This window comes from Pogona vitticeps, chromosome 8 (genome assembly GCF_051106095.1).
Source record: "Pogona vitticeps strain Pit_001003342236 chromosome 8, PviZW2.1, whole genome shotgun sequence".
NCBI classification, from domain to species: domain Eukaryota; kingdom Metazoa; phylum Chordata; class Lepidosauria; order Squamata; family Agamidae; genus Pogona; species Pogona vitticeps.
Window position 1 is genome coordinate 13,720,359 of NC_135790.1, and position 16,558 is coordinate 13,736,916.

Here is a 16,558-nt window from a genome sequence, read left to right on the forward strand (position 1 = left end):
ACCTTATATGCCACCCACTCTACCCAAAGGTCTCTGGGTGGCTTAAAACAATAATACCAGTCAGTATTTTTATAATTTTGATTGACTGTGCCTGGTGTTGTTGTTGTTGTTGTTGTTATTGATAATGATGATGATGATGATGACAATGATGTATCATCAAGTCAATTCTGACCTACAGTGACTCTTTCCAGAGTTGTCCAGGTAAAGAATACACAGAAATGGTTTACCATTCCCTTTTTTTGCACATGTCCTGGGACTGTGCAGTTAGGATTTTTGGGGGAGATACAATAACCGGATTTGCAAGTGGTACCCACCTTGCAGGTGTGAAAAAGGAAGGTGGAGTCAGCTCTTATGCGTTTGGGAAGGCTTGCATATACAAGCATGAATCTATATCTAGGTTGCTACGTCTAATAATCTATTTTTAAGGGGTGTGGGGAGCCTTTTATTGCCACTGTTAACAAGTTAGGCATCACAAACCCTTGCCAGTCTACTATAAATCATACAGGAGAGATGGCTATGGCTCTCCTTTCCTGTTTACACATTAAGTTTGACTCTATCAGTGACAGAATGAGGCAAGCACTTCAGATGGAAGATACTGCCCATAGATCTGCAACTTCTTACCATTTATCCTGTTTTTCATAAACTAGCTTATTGCCTCCAAATGATGGAGAAAGCTGTGTGGATGTGTAGTACAATTAGATTCTATATAAAGAGTGGGTGATGGGGGCACTATCTTGCCTTTTGCCTCAGATAGCATCACATGTACATCACACTTGCTATAGACCATGAGTGAAACTTAATGTCACAAGAATTTTTTTTATACTTTAAGGCTCAACAAGATTTTTGTTGTTAATGGTACATTGATTGAAATCCTGAAGTACTTGCCCCAGGCACTTTTCCTACTCAAGCCCGGCAGCTTCAGTCAAATAAAAGAAGAAATTCAATTCTGGTCCTCAAATTCTGTCTCTGGTCCTCAGTGTGTCCTCATTGTACTAGGGGCACAATATTCTACCATGCCAATATAAGAGGATTGTTCAGGTATTCAGAACCAGCATTCTCATTTCTGTCAATATTGGCTGTTTTTCTGGTAAAATCTTACCCCTTCTTCAAAGGAACTCCAGTTCCACCTGGAGAGCTGAAAACCAAAAACAAATGAAACTTTATATAATCAAATTAAATGGAAAGAATGGAACAGAGTTACTAGAGGTAGGTTATGAATGGCCATGTTATACTTTGGACTTCAGATATATCTGTCCCCTAATTAACTTTCTCTTAACTCTGCCCCCCTACTCTCTATACTCATCCAATCTCAAAGAAAAAGAGAATTTTATTAGTTGCATTAACAGGGGCCTGCTGCTTCAACTATCTTGTAATAAGGTTTGGAAGGCCTACTCATTTTATCTGAGGGGCAGAGATGATCCTTCCATTGAGCAGAATGAGGTAGCCACCTGAAGTGGCAGATCTTGGAGAATGTGAAAAGTAGTGAATTCCCCAAGCCAGCTCTCCTGTTAGCCCTGCCTGTTCCTCTCTCCTGGAAGACAGAACTGTATGTGCCATGCAGTTGGGTCTGCATCCTCTAAAAGTGATCTGCTGCCCCATTGGTGTTATGGAGAACTCTCATGTTCAACTGTCAGTTTTGTTTCTCTTGCATTCAGCTTTTTACAACCTCAGATTCTTTAGTGAGTACTTCAGAAACTCACTGGAACAATCCCACCACCACACGCTATTTGCAATGGTCAAATTAAACAGCAGGGATGTTGTCAAGTCTTTGAGTCTGATTTCCAATTCTGATTTTGGTACTAAGTCCCATGTTTTTGGTACCAAGTCCCGAGTCCCAAGTTCAAGTCCCTATTAAAAATAAGCTTTTCCCCCCAGAAAAAACGGAGGGGTGGGTGAGATCCAAGTTGCAAGTCATGGGGGGGGGGGAAGAACCACTGCTGTAGTGGATATATGCTGACTCTTCTGACACATAAGGCCTAATGCAGGGAAAGACAACCAGGAGCCTTCCAAAAGTTTTGGACTACAGCTTTCATCAGCCCCATCCAGTGCGGCTAAGTGTAGAAATGATGGGTTTTAGAAGAGAAACATCTGGAGTGTACAAGGGGGACTTCCATGAATTGTTGTTGTAAGGCATGTGTTTCAGCGCCTTTATCATTTTGATTGCCCTTTTCTGCACCTTTTGCCATCATGATGAAGATAAGGTTGCCAACTGACTTGATTTTGCCTGCATGTGTCTCTTTGTGTAATATTTTTTCTTTACTGGCAGCTAAAGGTTTTCATAGCAAGGAACTGAGTGTTATCATCTGGGAAGTGTCTGCCAGTTCAACTGCAGAATAAAAAGCAGGAGTTACTTTAAAAAAAACTAACAGGCAGCTCTGCTTAGGTGGCAGAAGACTGAAACTAGCCTCAAGGAAGCAGGTGAGTGGGAAACACAAGGCAAGCATGTAGATTTTCCAAGTCTAATAGCAGAGATACTTTTCATTATACCTGCAAGATATCTCAGACATATGTACTTAGTAGTTCACCTTCAACTTAGATCCTGTGATGGCGTGGCACGAACTCAGCCCCAAATATGAGGAAAGTTACTTTTTAGACTTCAGGTCCCAGAATCCCAGAGCCAGTCTGGCCAGTGCCTGTTCTATCTTTACTATTCTGGGAGTTCTTTTCCAAAACCACAGGCTGTCACAAATGCAACTCTGCTTGTACCCTCTCCCAGTTGTTAATCTTGGGAGAAAACAGTAGGAGAATAAGGCTATTTACTCTGGGGTTTAACTATGGCACTGAAAACGAGTTTTGGGATTGAGACCAAACATGAGACAAGATAAACTGGTTGGACAGCTGAAAGAAAAACAGCTCAATGCTGAGCTGAAATGGAGAACGTGGTATCTCAGAAACATGGGTTCGCCCAAGCCATTTTGATGACAACGGCAAGAACAGGATGTCAAAGAGTTCTGCACTGATATTTTCTCTCTGCCCTCTTGGGTACCAAATGTCTTGTCATACCTTCAGTACCATCTCCCCCACTTCTCTTGCTACTGGGCAGGGGCAAGATGCAGTGCAGTCCTCCTTGCGCACCAGTGTGTGTAGGCAATACTAGATATTATTTTCCTGTTGCTGCTTCTTTGTGCAGCAATGGGAGTTTTCCTAATCCTAGAACTGATCCTGGTCAGTTGTTTCGAGATTTTCTGATCCTAGAATTAAGACTGCCCTCAAATCCCAGCCTACCAAGACAGCATAGTTTTCACCCACATCATGCCACAGATCAGCAGAGAATGGATGTGGGGCTTTTTCTTCCATGGCATGCCAGAAGAGAAAATTCCCTAGCCAGCATATCTGATGAAGGGCAATGCTGGAAATTGCAATCCAAAAGCATCTGAGGGGCTGCACTTGGGCACCCCATATCCATTTTAAAAATGTCCACAGTTGCTCTGAATGTAGAAAACGAACCTGTTTCACATTCATTCCCCCCTTCCCGACTACTTTAACATCTTGCCACAGAACTCTTAAAGCCATCTGTAAATTTCTATACTGCTTTCTTGATCAAGACAGCTCACATCTAATAGCAATCAAGTCAATCTAAAGCCATTAAAAACATCCAATTAAAACATCACAATTAAAACACCAAACAAACTCCAAGTCTGGTTGGGAGCAGAGTTGCCAACTCAACTGGTTTAATATCAGCAATTATCAGGAGTATCAGAAAGAAACCAAAAAGGGGTTTTGCTCCCCTTCTGGATGTCAGGAGAGAGGTTAACTTGCAGGCCCTCTCCTCTGTATCCCCAGATGCATGGGCAGATTTGGAGACTGACTCGAGGCTGTTCCCAGCCCTTCTCTCCTTTTTCCCCAACTTGAATTCCATTGCCTCCTTTTCCACCCAGCAAATGGTGGAATGGAATGTCCATCCAGCCTGCTTTGTAGGTGGAAACTGCCTCTGAGCTTACTCAGAAAACACTGGAACATCAGTACTTCAGTTACAAAAACTTGCATGTTTGGAGTGGACGAAGTTGCAACACTTTTGGTTGGTTCCTGTTGGTGAACCCACCTGGGCAAGGTCAGATTTTAGCTGTGGCATAACTCCTCTTTACTCCCATTGCCTGAATAAGTTTGGAAGTGGTGGTGGGGAATACGCTACCAGGACCTTGCCAGAGGCCACTTGGCTTGTTCAGGCTTTCCTTTTCTCCCCCTGCCCTGTGCCCGTCCAAAATAGATCAAAACAACCTTGTCAGAGTAGCCCTTGCCTTCTCTTACCTCACTCAGCAGTAAAACAGCACATTCACACAACTAGGACCCACAGGTAGATAGAGGGAGGAAACCAGAGCTAGTCTGGTATGCTTACTGGAATGGAGTCTGCAGCTCTGCTACAGCTTTCCTGTGTGGCTTGCCTCACAGGAATCAGCTAGTTATTGGATGCTGTCTTCCCTCATTTGGGGAGTGAAGACTTTAGCAGTGATCTATAGGGATGGGATTAAGCTTACCAAGACAGGATCTATTGTTTGGCATGCCAGGGCATCTGCCGAGGCCCCTGCCTCAATAATGCCCCTTCTGACAATCCCTGGAGCTTCCTGGCCCTGCAGCTATCCCTTTTGAATGTCGCTGCCTGTTCATCTGCTTCTTCAAGCCAGGAATGAGAGGAATGCACATCTTATCCTCCTTTATTTTTTCAGAGCTTCATTACTTTTTTGGATCACTCTGAAAAAGGTGACTGGAGGATTCTAGCAGGTGAATTCCAAAAAGTAACTTCTCCAATTTCTTCTCTCCCAATCTCTCTCCCAATCTCTCTCTCTCTCTGTCTCTCTCTTTTTTAATTTTCCTTGTCTGGGAAGATAACGTGATTTGGACCTGGAGGGAGGGCTAAGTGAATAGGCATTGACTAGAACAGTGAGTGCCCTCAGCGAACATTGTCCATTGAGAGTATTAATGCAAGAACTCCCAAAACCTGAAGCTCCCAAAACATTGTATTGGATGTAATCGTATGTTGACTAGCTTCTTACCAGCACTGCTTCTGACAGTAGCATATACTTAGTAGTTTGCCTTCAACTTAGATCCTGTGGTGGCATGACACAAATTCAGCCCCAAAAATGAGGAAAGTTACTTTTTTGACTTCGGTCCCAGAATCCCAGAGCCAGTCTGGCCAGTGCCTGTTCTATCTTTATTATTCTGGGAGTTATTTTCCAAAACCACGTTCGCCATTTCAGCTCAGCATTGAGCTGTTTTTTTTTTCAGCTGTCCAACCAGTTTATCTTGTCTCATGTTTGGTCTCAATCCCAAAACTCGTTTTCAGTGCCATAGTTAAACCCAGAGTAAATAGCCTTATTCTCCTACTGTTTTCTCACAAGATTAACATTGGGAGTGGGTACAAGCAGAGTTGCATTTGTGACAGCCCGCACCCTCTCTTGGGTCCCTGCCCCAACCTCACAGTGATTTAGAACTCAATCTCTGACCTTCTGGCTGTTTGGACTCAGCTGTAGAAGCTCCAGCCAGTATTGCCCGTAGCCAGTGATTCTGGGAGCTGATGTCCAAACGTATGGAGGGCCAGAAATTCAGAACCATGGGTCTATAATCCTTTTGGCAATACGGATACTAAATAGCTGAGGCTCCCTCTGTGCTCTGAGCAATATTCCCACCTACTTCAGAGGTTCCACACCAGACATGCAAAGGGTGGCAGGGGTGTGATGGAGAGGTAGGGCTAGCAAATGCAGCCTTCCCCTTAGTTGATGATAATCATTTGAAGAGATGTATGAAAAGGGTTTGTGTGAAGTAATAAACTTATGTGAAGTAATATGCATAACAGGGCTTCTCAGCATGTTCAGTATTTTTTTCTCTCTCTTGACTATGAGGTTAACTACAACCACCCCTCACAAGATGGTAAGGACAGGGAATTGCAGCTAGATTTGTGCAAGCAGATGATGACTGTTACCAGATACAAAACATTTACTGAATGAGACCATTAGCCCACCCAGTCTGATATTATCTGCTCTGAAAGACTGATGGAGAGCAAAACAGAATCTTTTAAATAGAAATGGCAGGAATGGAACAAGAACGTTCCATCTGGTGTCCCACATGTGCTGCTTAGACCAAGGGTTCCCAAAGTGTGCACTGCGGCACCTGCTTTATTCACAGGGCAAAGTGGGCATTCGCCCAGGGCCCACTCTCTGCAGGGTCTCACATGAAAAGGAGCAGCCAGGCAGGAGCTGTTGGGGCTGTGAGGGTTAGGCTGACCTGGGGTGCAGTGCTCCTGGCTGGTGAACTGTGGGGGCTAGACAGCAGGCAGATGGTACTCAGCTCCTTTGTGCTCCACGTCCTGCCCATGACGGCACAGGTACCACGCCCAGGGAGGAGCTGTGGGACCCTCCAGCAGGCATGCCACCCTCCTCTGTCCCCTCTCTGCTCCCCCAGAGGCCCGATCGTGCCATGACACTGGGCTGCTATGGGTGCCGACAGGGTGGCGGATCTTCCTGTGCAGGCCAGTGTCTAGCCGCCTAGAGTGGTCCTGAGTTGACTAGATAGGCGGGATATAAATAAAATAAATAAATAAAATAAATAAATGGCACAATAGCATGGCATGCCTGAGGCAGATGCTGCTGGGCACCACTGCCTAACAAAGAGAAAGGCGGCCTCCTGCACTTCGAGGACCTGCTCCAGGATGTCTTCTGGGCCCCCGAGGGTGCCGCGTCCCTGGATGTGCACACAGCCATCATTTCCCCTGGCCGGCCCAACAGTGTCCTGGAGCTCAAGCGGCTTGGCAAGACCTGTCTCTCCCAACAGAGGTCAGGTGATGAAGTGGGGGAGTGAGGCCAGCCAGGACACATGGGACACTCTGCTTAGGCTCAGAGGCACTCTTCCTGCCAACACCCTCAGTTGGGTGGCGGCAGCTCTTTCTTCCAAGAGTCCACAGCCCTCTGCCTCCTCCCACACTTGAGCCCAGTGTCCTGCAGTCTCACACAACTTCCCTTCCTTCCCTTCCACATGGGACCTGCTCTGGAACAGAGCAACCTCGGCATGTTTTGCACACGATGTATACAAGTATTCCTCTTCTCTGGGCATGTGCAGAGTGCTTCAAATTTCAGCTTTAAGCTTGCCTTGCCTTGCCCCTCCCTCGTATGCTAGACTTTCTTTTCATTACGTTGTTTGCTTGTTTACCCAAGCATTTATTTGCTGCTACGAGGATTAGCTTAGCGAGTCAGTCTTATTTATGTTTTATTTAGAGGTGGGGATATTCATATTCATTTACAAATATCCCCATCTCTAGCTATATTACATTGTCCCTGTTGTGTGACCTATTTAGGTGGGAGGTGAGGGAGAGGGAGGGGGAGGAAGTGGGGCTCCCACTAGTATATTTTTTGCTCAGGGCCCACCAGAGCCTTGAATCGCCCTACCAAGGGCACCACCAAACCCAGCCAGGGGCGCTGCAGAATCCTTGGCCTCTTTGCTGAGCTGCTGCTCCTCCTGGCTTCAGCTTCTTTGTGCTCCTTCACCTCCATGTCCACCCCATGCTCATCCTCCTACTCCGCCACTGCTGCCACTGCTCAAAAGAGCTACAAGCTGAGAAAAATTGGAAACCTGGGCTCTCTCCGAACAGCCATAGGGCAACATGTGCTAAACGGTAGCTGCTGACCTTTTACAAAATGAGCCACATTGCATTTCTTGAGTAAAACTGTGACACACATCTCCACCCCTCAGTTCCATTTCCTGAGTAACAAGGCCTATGTTGGATGGTTAAAACATGCAGGATGGAAGCAGTGCGTGACTAGATGGCATGGCATGTGGGTGGGTGGGTGGGTGTCAGTCAGCTCTTGAGTTTTGCCTTTTTGTAGATGCTGTGGGCAGCAGAGAGTTAATCTGGTGTTACTAGGCCAGCCCTGCAGCCTGTGCCTGCCAGGACCTTGTTTTGCCAGATCTGGGCAGAACGCCAAGTTCCTTCTGGCCGCTGTAGAAAGTTGACGTCGTCAGAGCAGAAAGCCTCTGCTGAACAAATGTGACCACTTCCCCTTAGGAAAAACTGGGACGGTTGAGAAGGAGCTGGAGGAGGGGAAAAACAACATGTCATGAGGGATAGGAGAGGTGACGACGGTGTCGAGCTAGGTTGTTCCTCTGGCAGTTGCCGGTGGGTCGCAGACACTGAAACTCGTGGCCAGAGGAGAGTAGGTGGGCACGGGGTTATTTCTGGTCTGGAATAAAAGCGAGGTAGTGGTGCATCCTCCACCCACTGCTGGCCTTAACAGCTTTGGAGGAGAAGAGGGCATATGAGGACAGACTAGCAGGGATGTCTGGGCCTTATAAAGGTCTATCTGTTTATTAATTACATCAGCATCTAGTTTTTCCTCCCATGAGACAAACAGAAATTTGGCTCTTCTCCAACCTTATCCTCACAACAACCGTGTAAAGTAGATGGAACTGGAAGAGTGAGTGATTGGTTCAAGAGCGCCCATTGTATTATGTCTGTCGGTTGCCTTTGATACCGTGGCCATGGCAAGTTTAGAGATGTCCAAAAATGTTACCAGTTTCTGATAAGAAGTTGGGCTCCTGCGAATGCTAATTTAGAGCCATCCAAGTTGGTGCCCATCACATCATCCTTGTAGTGGTAGAAATTGGAACTCCCACTTACACTCTTCTTTGTTGGAGTTTTGTTTGTTTGTTTGTTTTGGAGTGTATGAAAAAAACTAGGTAAAGCTCCACTGATATAGCTGTCTTTACTTTGGACAGAACAGTTTACCCACATGAGTGACACTGTGGGGTTTTGATAAACAGTATTGGACCAGAACAGGGGAAATTCAGCAATCCATCTTCATTCAGGTGGTATGATTTTCAACATAGCTCTGTCTTTCTCCCTTCCCCTCCCCTTAACTTCAGAAGGTTGTTGTGAGGATAAAGTGTTGGTGAGAGGAAGAGAAGGATGTATAGCATCTGACTTCCTTAAAATAAGGGAAGGATAAAGTAAAATAAATAATAGAAGCTTTATCATTATAAAGGTACACATTGCTTCTGCCACTGTGCAAGTGGCATAAAGCAGGGGTCCCCGACTCCCGATCTGCAGACCAGTCCCAGTCCGTGGCCCTGGCAGGATCAGGCCACAGAGACAAATCTCCCCCCACACACACACACAGATGCATGCACGCCCCTCCCATGCATGCATAGCTCCTCCCACCCACCCACAGCCCCCCCCCCACCTTAAACCAGTTGGTGGAGGCAAAAAGGTTGGGGACCACTGGCATAAAGGACCCAATAGTGGATGTGGTGAATGGAGAGTGAAGAGACAATTTTTACTGGTGTGCCGCACAATCCCTACTCAGACTAGTGAAAAGCTAGAAGACCCTCAGAGTGGCTGCTAGTGTGCAGATGTACACAAGTTGACCATCCCTCTGGATTGTACGTTGCCCTTTTAGATGTTGTCTGAGCTTACTAATGTATTATTCACAGATTTGATGCTGTCTAATCGCAGTGGTCCCCAACCTTTTTCCAACCGCAGACCAGTTGGGGGGTCGTGGCATGCTCACTCAGGGGGATGTTGCGCTCATGAGGGGGCATGTCATGCTCGCATGCATGTGCAGGCGGTGTGTCGCACTCACAGGGAGTGTGTTCCACTCGTGCTCATGTGTGGGGCATGTTGCGCTCGTGCACATGTGTGCGATGTGCTTGTGGGGTGGCAAGAGATCTGTGTCCGTGGCCCAGTCTTGCTGAGGCCATGGACCACTGCCAGGTTGCAGACCGAGGACTGGGAACCCCTGGTCTAATGGACATTTGTAAGTCTCTGTTCAGTATATACTGTAATATATTTTGTACTGAAGTCTTCAGTTATCCATCAGTGAGTTAGTGTTTAAGGACAGCCAGCTTTAGCTTTAAATATTCCATTGTTTTCTGATAGAACCAAGGATGCCACTTGTTGTGTTGTTGTTGTTGTTAGACCTCTGCTAGCCTCAAGTTTTGCTTCCCCCTTTTCTCAGTGATAGCTTAATGTTCAGACAATATGGCTTGCTTACTATAAGCTCCAGTTTTGTAATTTGAGCCAAATGGCTCATTTGGATATGCCAGGAGCAACAGCAACAGTAAAATCCTCTCAGCCAGTACTTTCAGGACTGAACTGAGCCACAATTGGAAGTTGAAGCCTCTGCCCTCTTTTTTTTTCCCTGAGAAGGGCATGTCTTTGGGAAACTTCATAAGTTCATTTTGGAGTCAGATTAGCCCTGCATGCCTGAGACAACACATTGTCTAGCTGTTGTTGTTGTTGTTGTTGTTGTTGTTGTTGTTGTTGTTGTTGTTGTTGTTGTTGTTGTTGTTGTTGTTGTTGTTGTTGTTGTTGTTGTTGTTGTTTAGTTGTTAAGTCATGTCTGACTCTTCATGACCCCATGGACCAGAGCACGCCAGGCCCTCCTGTCTTCCACTGCCTCCCTTCTCCTCTTGCCTTCACACTTTGCCAATATCAGGGTCTTTTCCAAGGAGTCTTCTCTTCTCATGAGATGACCAAAGTATTGGAACCTCAGCTTCAGGATCTGTCCTTCCAGTGAGCACTCAGAGTTGATTTCCTTCAGAGTGGATAGGTTTGTTCTCCTTGCAGTCCAGGGGACTCTCAAGAGTCTCCTCCAGCACCACAATTCAAAAGCATCAGTTCTTCGGCGATCAGCCTTCTTTATGGTCCAGCTCTCACTCTAAAGTCCACAGCCGTGCAAAAGTCTCACCACTGGCCTCTAATGCTAGGCTATTTTCTCCCATCCAGGTGGGAAAAATACTGTAGCTTGTTGGAAAAGCTCAGACTATGCATATAGGAATTCCCAACTTCATTCTCAAGTTAAAATAACAGGTGCTCAGCAAATCCTCCCCTTCAAACATTTGTAAGCAGCTGCTGGTTACATGGACAATTTTTTCGCCTATATTAGTATTCAAACCCAGCTCAGTCTAGCTCAGCTGGAGGGCACCAGGTTGAGGAAGACAGTTTAACATACATACAAAAAGTGCTGGGAGAGTTATCCAGAGGTTTTGTATTTGGTGCTATCAGTATGCTAACAACACTTTACCCCTACTTTTCATCTAACATGAAGTGTTGTTTCTGAACCACTTTCAGATGTTAATAATGGACTGAATGATGTTGAATAAATTGAAGCTTAATCCAGAAAAGATAGATGTACAGCTTCACCTCCTATTGATTGGTTTCTGAGCTCATTTGAAAGTTCTGTTTATGACTTATGAAGCCCTATATAATTTGGGTCCAGGGTATCTGAAGGATCACTTTCCTCCATATGTGTCACCAGGGAGGACTTTTCATGGTTTGATTGTCCTAGGCATATCTGGTGACAATATGAGAGTGTGAGAAGCTAGATTGGTCCCTTCCCTGTTGTTCTTTTACTAACAGGCAAATACCTTTTTGTTGAGGCAAGGTTTTGGCAACTGAATGGGCTGTGGATAAAGGAGCTTTTTATGGGGTATACTGGTTTGTGTGTTTGGTTATTTTGGAAACCTTTTTAAATTGTTTTAAACCAGTGGCCTCTTGTTATGGTTGTATGTTTAATCACATGTTAATAATGCAACTATTATATTGTTTTCTAAGTAGTTTTAGTAAGCTACTTTGGGTCTCTGCGCTGAGAGAAAGTTAGAATGTTATTTTAACAAGAGAAATAAAGAAAGAAAAAGAAAGAAAAAAGAAAAAGAAAACTAGACAAATAGTATGAGCCAGTATAAACCAGCTTCCTGTGTTCCTATGATATTTGTATGGTAAGAAAATTGCTTGGCACTAGCATTGTACCAGTTGTTCCCTGCAGCCAACATGGTGAATGTTATGAGTTGGATTTTTAATAGCTTGCTTTCTGGTTGCTTTTCTCTAGCCGAACTGGAGCTGGGACATTCAAGAGGCTACAACTGCTGCTTTTACTGGGTTGCCTTGAAAGATCCCACACCCAACCCTTTCACCTTTCTGTAGCCAATGAACTCAATGAACCCAATGAAATCATCGCTCCCACCCACCCCACATGGGTGAGTATGGTTGAGCGTCCCTATACTTTCTGGGATTTCTCTGTACATTATGTATATTTTTCCACTCACCTCTCTCTTTCTCTTTTAACCATTGGAAGTAGATTGGGCTGGGTTTATTTTGCACTTTGGTATAAGAATTTTGAGGTGTTGGCAGATAAATCAGTTTCCTGATACAACCAGTTTTATTATAAAATTTCTAGTCCTCATGCTTACAAAGGGGCTTGCAAATGAGCACACAGTAGATTCACAATATAACACAGTGGTAGGAGAGAATCAAAGAGAGAATCTCTGATTCTAATCCCCGGTGTCTCCAGTTGAAAAAGATCAGGATGAAGAGTCTTCTTCCTGAGGCAATGAGACATGCTGTCAGTCAGAATAGATAGTACTGGGCTAAACTATCTAGTCTGACCCAGTTGCATAAGGCAGCATCCTCTGTTCTTCATGCTTCATGAACCATGGTGCCATTCTGAACACATTGATCTCATGAGATTTCAGGAGCTAAGCACTGTTGGGACTGGTTGCCACTTGGGTGAGAGAACCACCAGGGAACACCAGAGATCTTCAGAGAAGGCTTAGGAAAAAATCCTTCCTGGAACTCTGGAGAGCAGCTGCCAGTCAGGTTGACAGGGCTATCCTGTATAATTCAGTGGTCTGGCTTAGTAGAACGTAGCTTTTTTTGTTCCTGTAAAATCTCCAAAGCCATATGACCCTTACTGTGATGGTGGTGGGAAGGCAGAACTTGGAAAATTGAGACATAGCCCCAGAAGCTTTCCAATCTCTGGAGGAGGACTTTCACAGCACAATTAACTCAACAAAATATAATGTGTTGAGTTAATTGGAGGGTACTGCTTGCAGTTGTCAGTCTGTGATTTGAGCATGTGGAAGTAGTTTTTTCAGAACAGCTTTCCCCACTCAACTGGTGACCTTTCTATGTGTTGGACTGTGCTGCACTTTCTCAGGAAGATGGGAGTTGAGAAGGCAAAGTGTTGGGTGAGGGAGAGAACGAAATAAGAGTCCTGCTGGTTCAACTGAAGGCAGATCTAAGTCCCAACATCATGTTTCAAGAAAGTTGTTTCTAAGAAGCCTACAAAAAGTAGGGCATGAAAACAACAGGCCTCTCTCCAATTTTACCCCCTAGCAATGGGACTTTAGGGATCCACTTTGGTGAACACAGAGGTTTTTCATTTAAGTATCGTGGTGAATAGTTTTTGGAATGGTAGCCACTGGGCAATCAACAAGGACATGTGAATTCACTCTTCCCTCCCTCTTAGGTAAGGATCAACCTAAGATTTCTTGCTCGGTTTGGATCACTCACCCACTTCTTTCTTTTGTCTGTCCATGGATATTCCTGCCTGTTTGTCTTACACAGCTTTCCTGTCACTTCCTCAAAGACTCCTAATTAAATTGCTATGTAATGTTCTTGTTTTTTTGTTTCTGTTCTCCTAGTGATGGTTCATATGCCTACGAGTCAGTTCCTTGGCAACAGAATACCAATCAGCCTGCAGGATCTCTCTCAGTGGTAACCACTGTGTGGGGAGTCAGCAACACATCCCAGAGTCAGGTACTTCTTGTTGGTCTTCTGAATCAATGGGATAGAGTGGAGGTGGGAGGGATGTGAGCAGGTAAAGTTGGGCACCCAGGCTGCTTGTGTTTGGCCATTTTGCTCAGATTGCCCTAATGCAGACTTTCCTAGTCCAGAGCTCTCAGAATATATTGGACTGCAATTCCCTTAAGGGATGATGGGGTTTGTATTCCAGCACACCTGGTGGATGCCAGATTGGAAAGATGCCCTTCAAAGACTGTACTTCTGTGAGGACTGTTGGACTAACAATATAGACAGGCACCTGCCCATATCAACTCCATCTGCACCTTTGAATCTTAAAATGACAAATGAGCTGAAGGGCAGAAAAGGGGTGTTCTCTTTTCCTTGAAAACATGGATAAAATAAGATTAGTTTGCATTCCATTCCCACAAGCACCCTCTGCCTCTCCTTGTGCCAGTCCATTCTACGTCATTTACGTAATTTGCTGATGTAGACAAACTGCAGGGTGAAAATCGGGGCTTTTGCCTGGGTAAGGTTCCTCCCTGGCTCTCAGGGTACTAAACATGCAAAAACAGAAGATTTACTTATTTATTTTATTTATTTATTTAACTTACATGCCGCCCACACTACCCAAAAGTCTCTGGGCATATGCAGTATCAAGTCTCAGACTTTAGGAAAGAAAGGACTCCTTAAAAGAAAGAAAGATCCTTCTGTTTGTCCATTTTGAAGTGATCTCTCTCACTTTCGCTGTATTCTGATTTATTTAAATTTCAACCAGAAATATTGATTTATTTAAATTTCAACCAGAAATATTGTTGCACAATGCAGCTTACATAGTATAAGACCTGAAATTGCGTATAAGACCTGAAATTGCAAGATGAAAATAAGCAAGCCTGTAAAATAAAAAACTCCTGGCTCATCTAGTGATGTTGCAAGTATCACCCATGCACATTTAATTAATGGCTCAAATTATGTGCATTGCCTACTTGGATACCTGCTGCCACTGAGTTCAGGAAGTCTTCCTCCTAGATCAGGGGTGGGCAAAATGCGGCCCTCCAGATGTTGCTGAACTGCAACTCCCATAATTCGTAGCCCACACAGCCAATAGTGAGGAGATTTGGGCCTAGCCCACACAGTGAGGAATGTTGGGATTTGCAGTTCAGGAACATCTGGAGGGCCGCACTTTGCCCAGGTCTGTTCTAGATGTTGTAGAACAGCCATTCTCAACAGGGGCCATATGGCCCCCTGGAGGGGCCCTGGCACATTTCAAGGGAGTCACAGACTGGAAACGTTTCTTCACACACCACTTTATAAGGTTCCTTGCGCAATTTATACCATTCTGATTCAGCCTATATTTCTTTCATTTTTTTTTTTTAAGGATGTGGCCCAAAAAGGCTGCGAATGGCTGGTGTAAAAGATTGTTATATCTCTGTATTACCAGCAGAGTACAGGTTGTGGCCCTCCATTTTTTGCCAGATTGCAACTTTGGTTATCCTTGGCTAGTATAACTAATAATGAGGATTGATAAGAGTCAACAACATCTGGAGTACGCTAGATAGCCTATCCCTGCTATATACATTTAGCTGGGGTAAACTCTATTGAACCATAAACCAAAAAATTAACATTTGAACATTGCACTGCTGGAGTTAACTGAAAATGGAATTTTAATCAGACAAATACAAAATACTTTACTCTAGAAATGACAAAATTAGAAGAAACTGTGGATGTAATACTAAGACAAGATGTAGCACAAGCAGTTAGGGTCTGTTCTTTTATACCTATCAACATAATAGTCCTTCAGGTTTGCGGTCTAATTAAAGTTGTTGAAGAAGAAATCAAAAGCTTTTGTGCACGTCTCCTGGAATAAATTGATCATACACCAAAACATAATGTGCTCATTGATGACTGAAATATAAAAGTAGAAAACAAAGTCAAACCAAACATTGTTGGAGAATTTGACTTAGTAGTCAGAAATGAAGCAGGGGAGTAACTGATACAATTCTGTGAAGCCAAAACTTGTTTATGTCAAATACACATGGACATTACCAGTTGATCAGTGTAAAAGTCAAATTAATTGCATAATTGGTAGTAGTAGATGGAGAAGCTGTATTATTTTAGAAAAATAAGGTCAGGAGTAGATTGTGGTTATGTTACATTGTGTGCCATCACATCTTGTTCAACTTATAACAACCCAATTAGGTTATCAAGATATGTGAGATATTTAAGGAGCGATTTTAAAAGTGGCACACATCTCCCAAAATTTCCATGGTGATGCAGGGTTTTCAACTTGGTCTTCTGAGTTCCAGTACCATTCTCAGATTGTGTTGTTAATAGCAAAAAATTAGAATAAAGCTGAAGAATAAAATTAGAAGAATCATTCTGCCAAAATATAATGTAAGTAACATTTTTGATGAATCTGAAGCCCATAAAAATAATCATTTTGCATTACTAATTGATGAGAAGAACTGTGGGTTGATACCAGATATATTGTCAGGGAAGAAAGGCAATTTCTTTACTCAGAATAAGAGAAGAGCCTAGGTGTATGAGTGATGAAGCCCTTACAATAAGGAGAGATGAGAAGCATAATAAAAGACAACAGAAATAGAGTAAGATTCATGAATGCAACTTTTCAGCAACTTACACATAAATACAAAGAACTGTTACCATAATCAGTGGAGGGAAATAGAATCGAATAATGGAAGAGAGAAAAAAAAAGACATCTCTTCCATAAAATCCAAAAAAATAAAAAATAAAATAAAAGGAAATTAAAGCCTAAGCTAGGCATTTGACTAGGACAAAATAAAGAGAAAATGGAAACTATATGCTAAAGAGCTAGATGCAAGAATGATAGGTTTCTTTGAAGAAAGATCCTGTGACTAAAAAAACTGCAATTTTAGAAAGCAAAGTGAAAGTTGCCATCAAAGAACTTGGAAGAAATAAAACACCAGGAATAAATGGTATGCTATATCAAGTTATAGAAATGGAATCTGTCAAAATCCTAATAAGAACATGATAACAAATATGGAAGACAAAATATCTGGGCATGCTCAATAT

The 16,558-nt window shown here is 43.7% G+C and overlaps 1 protein-coding gene across 5 annotated transcripts in view; it reads left to right on the forward strand.

The window, feature by feature from the left end:
* The window catches only part of ZMIZ2 (zinc finger MIZ-type containing 2), a 159,579-nt gene that overhangs the window by 71,427 nt on the left and 71,594 nt on the right, over positions 1-16,558 (forward strand). For 4 of the 5 annotated variants that reach the window (XM_072979010.2, XM_072979012.2, XM_072979011.2 and 1 more), the window contains 2 exons: positions 11,814-11,961; positions 13,408-13,522. In XM_072979010.2, coding sequence (XP_072835111.1) covers positions 11,912-11,961; positions 13,408-13,522 — 165 coding nt within the window. In that variant the 5' untranslated portion in view covers positions 11,814-11,911. Of the gene's footprint in view, positions 1-2,290; positions 2,419-11,813; positions 11,962-13,407; positions 13,523-16,558 lie in introns of those variants that run through there. The other variant, XM_020803569.3, reaches the window with a different exon arrangement.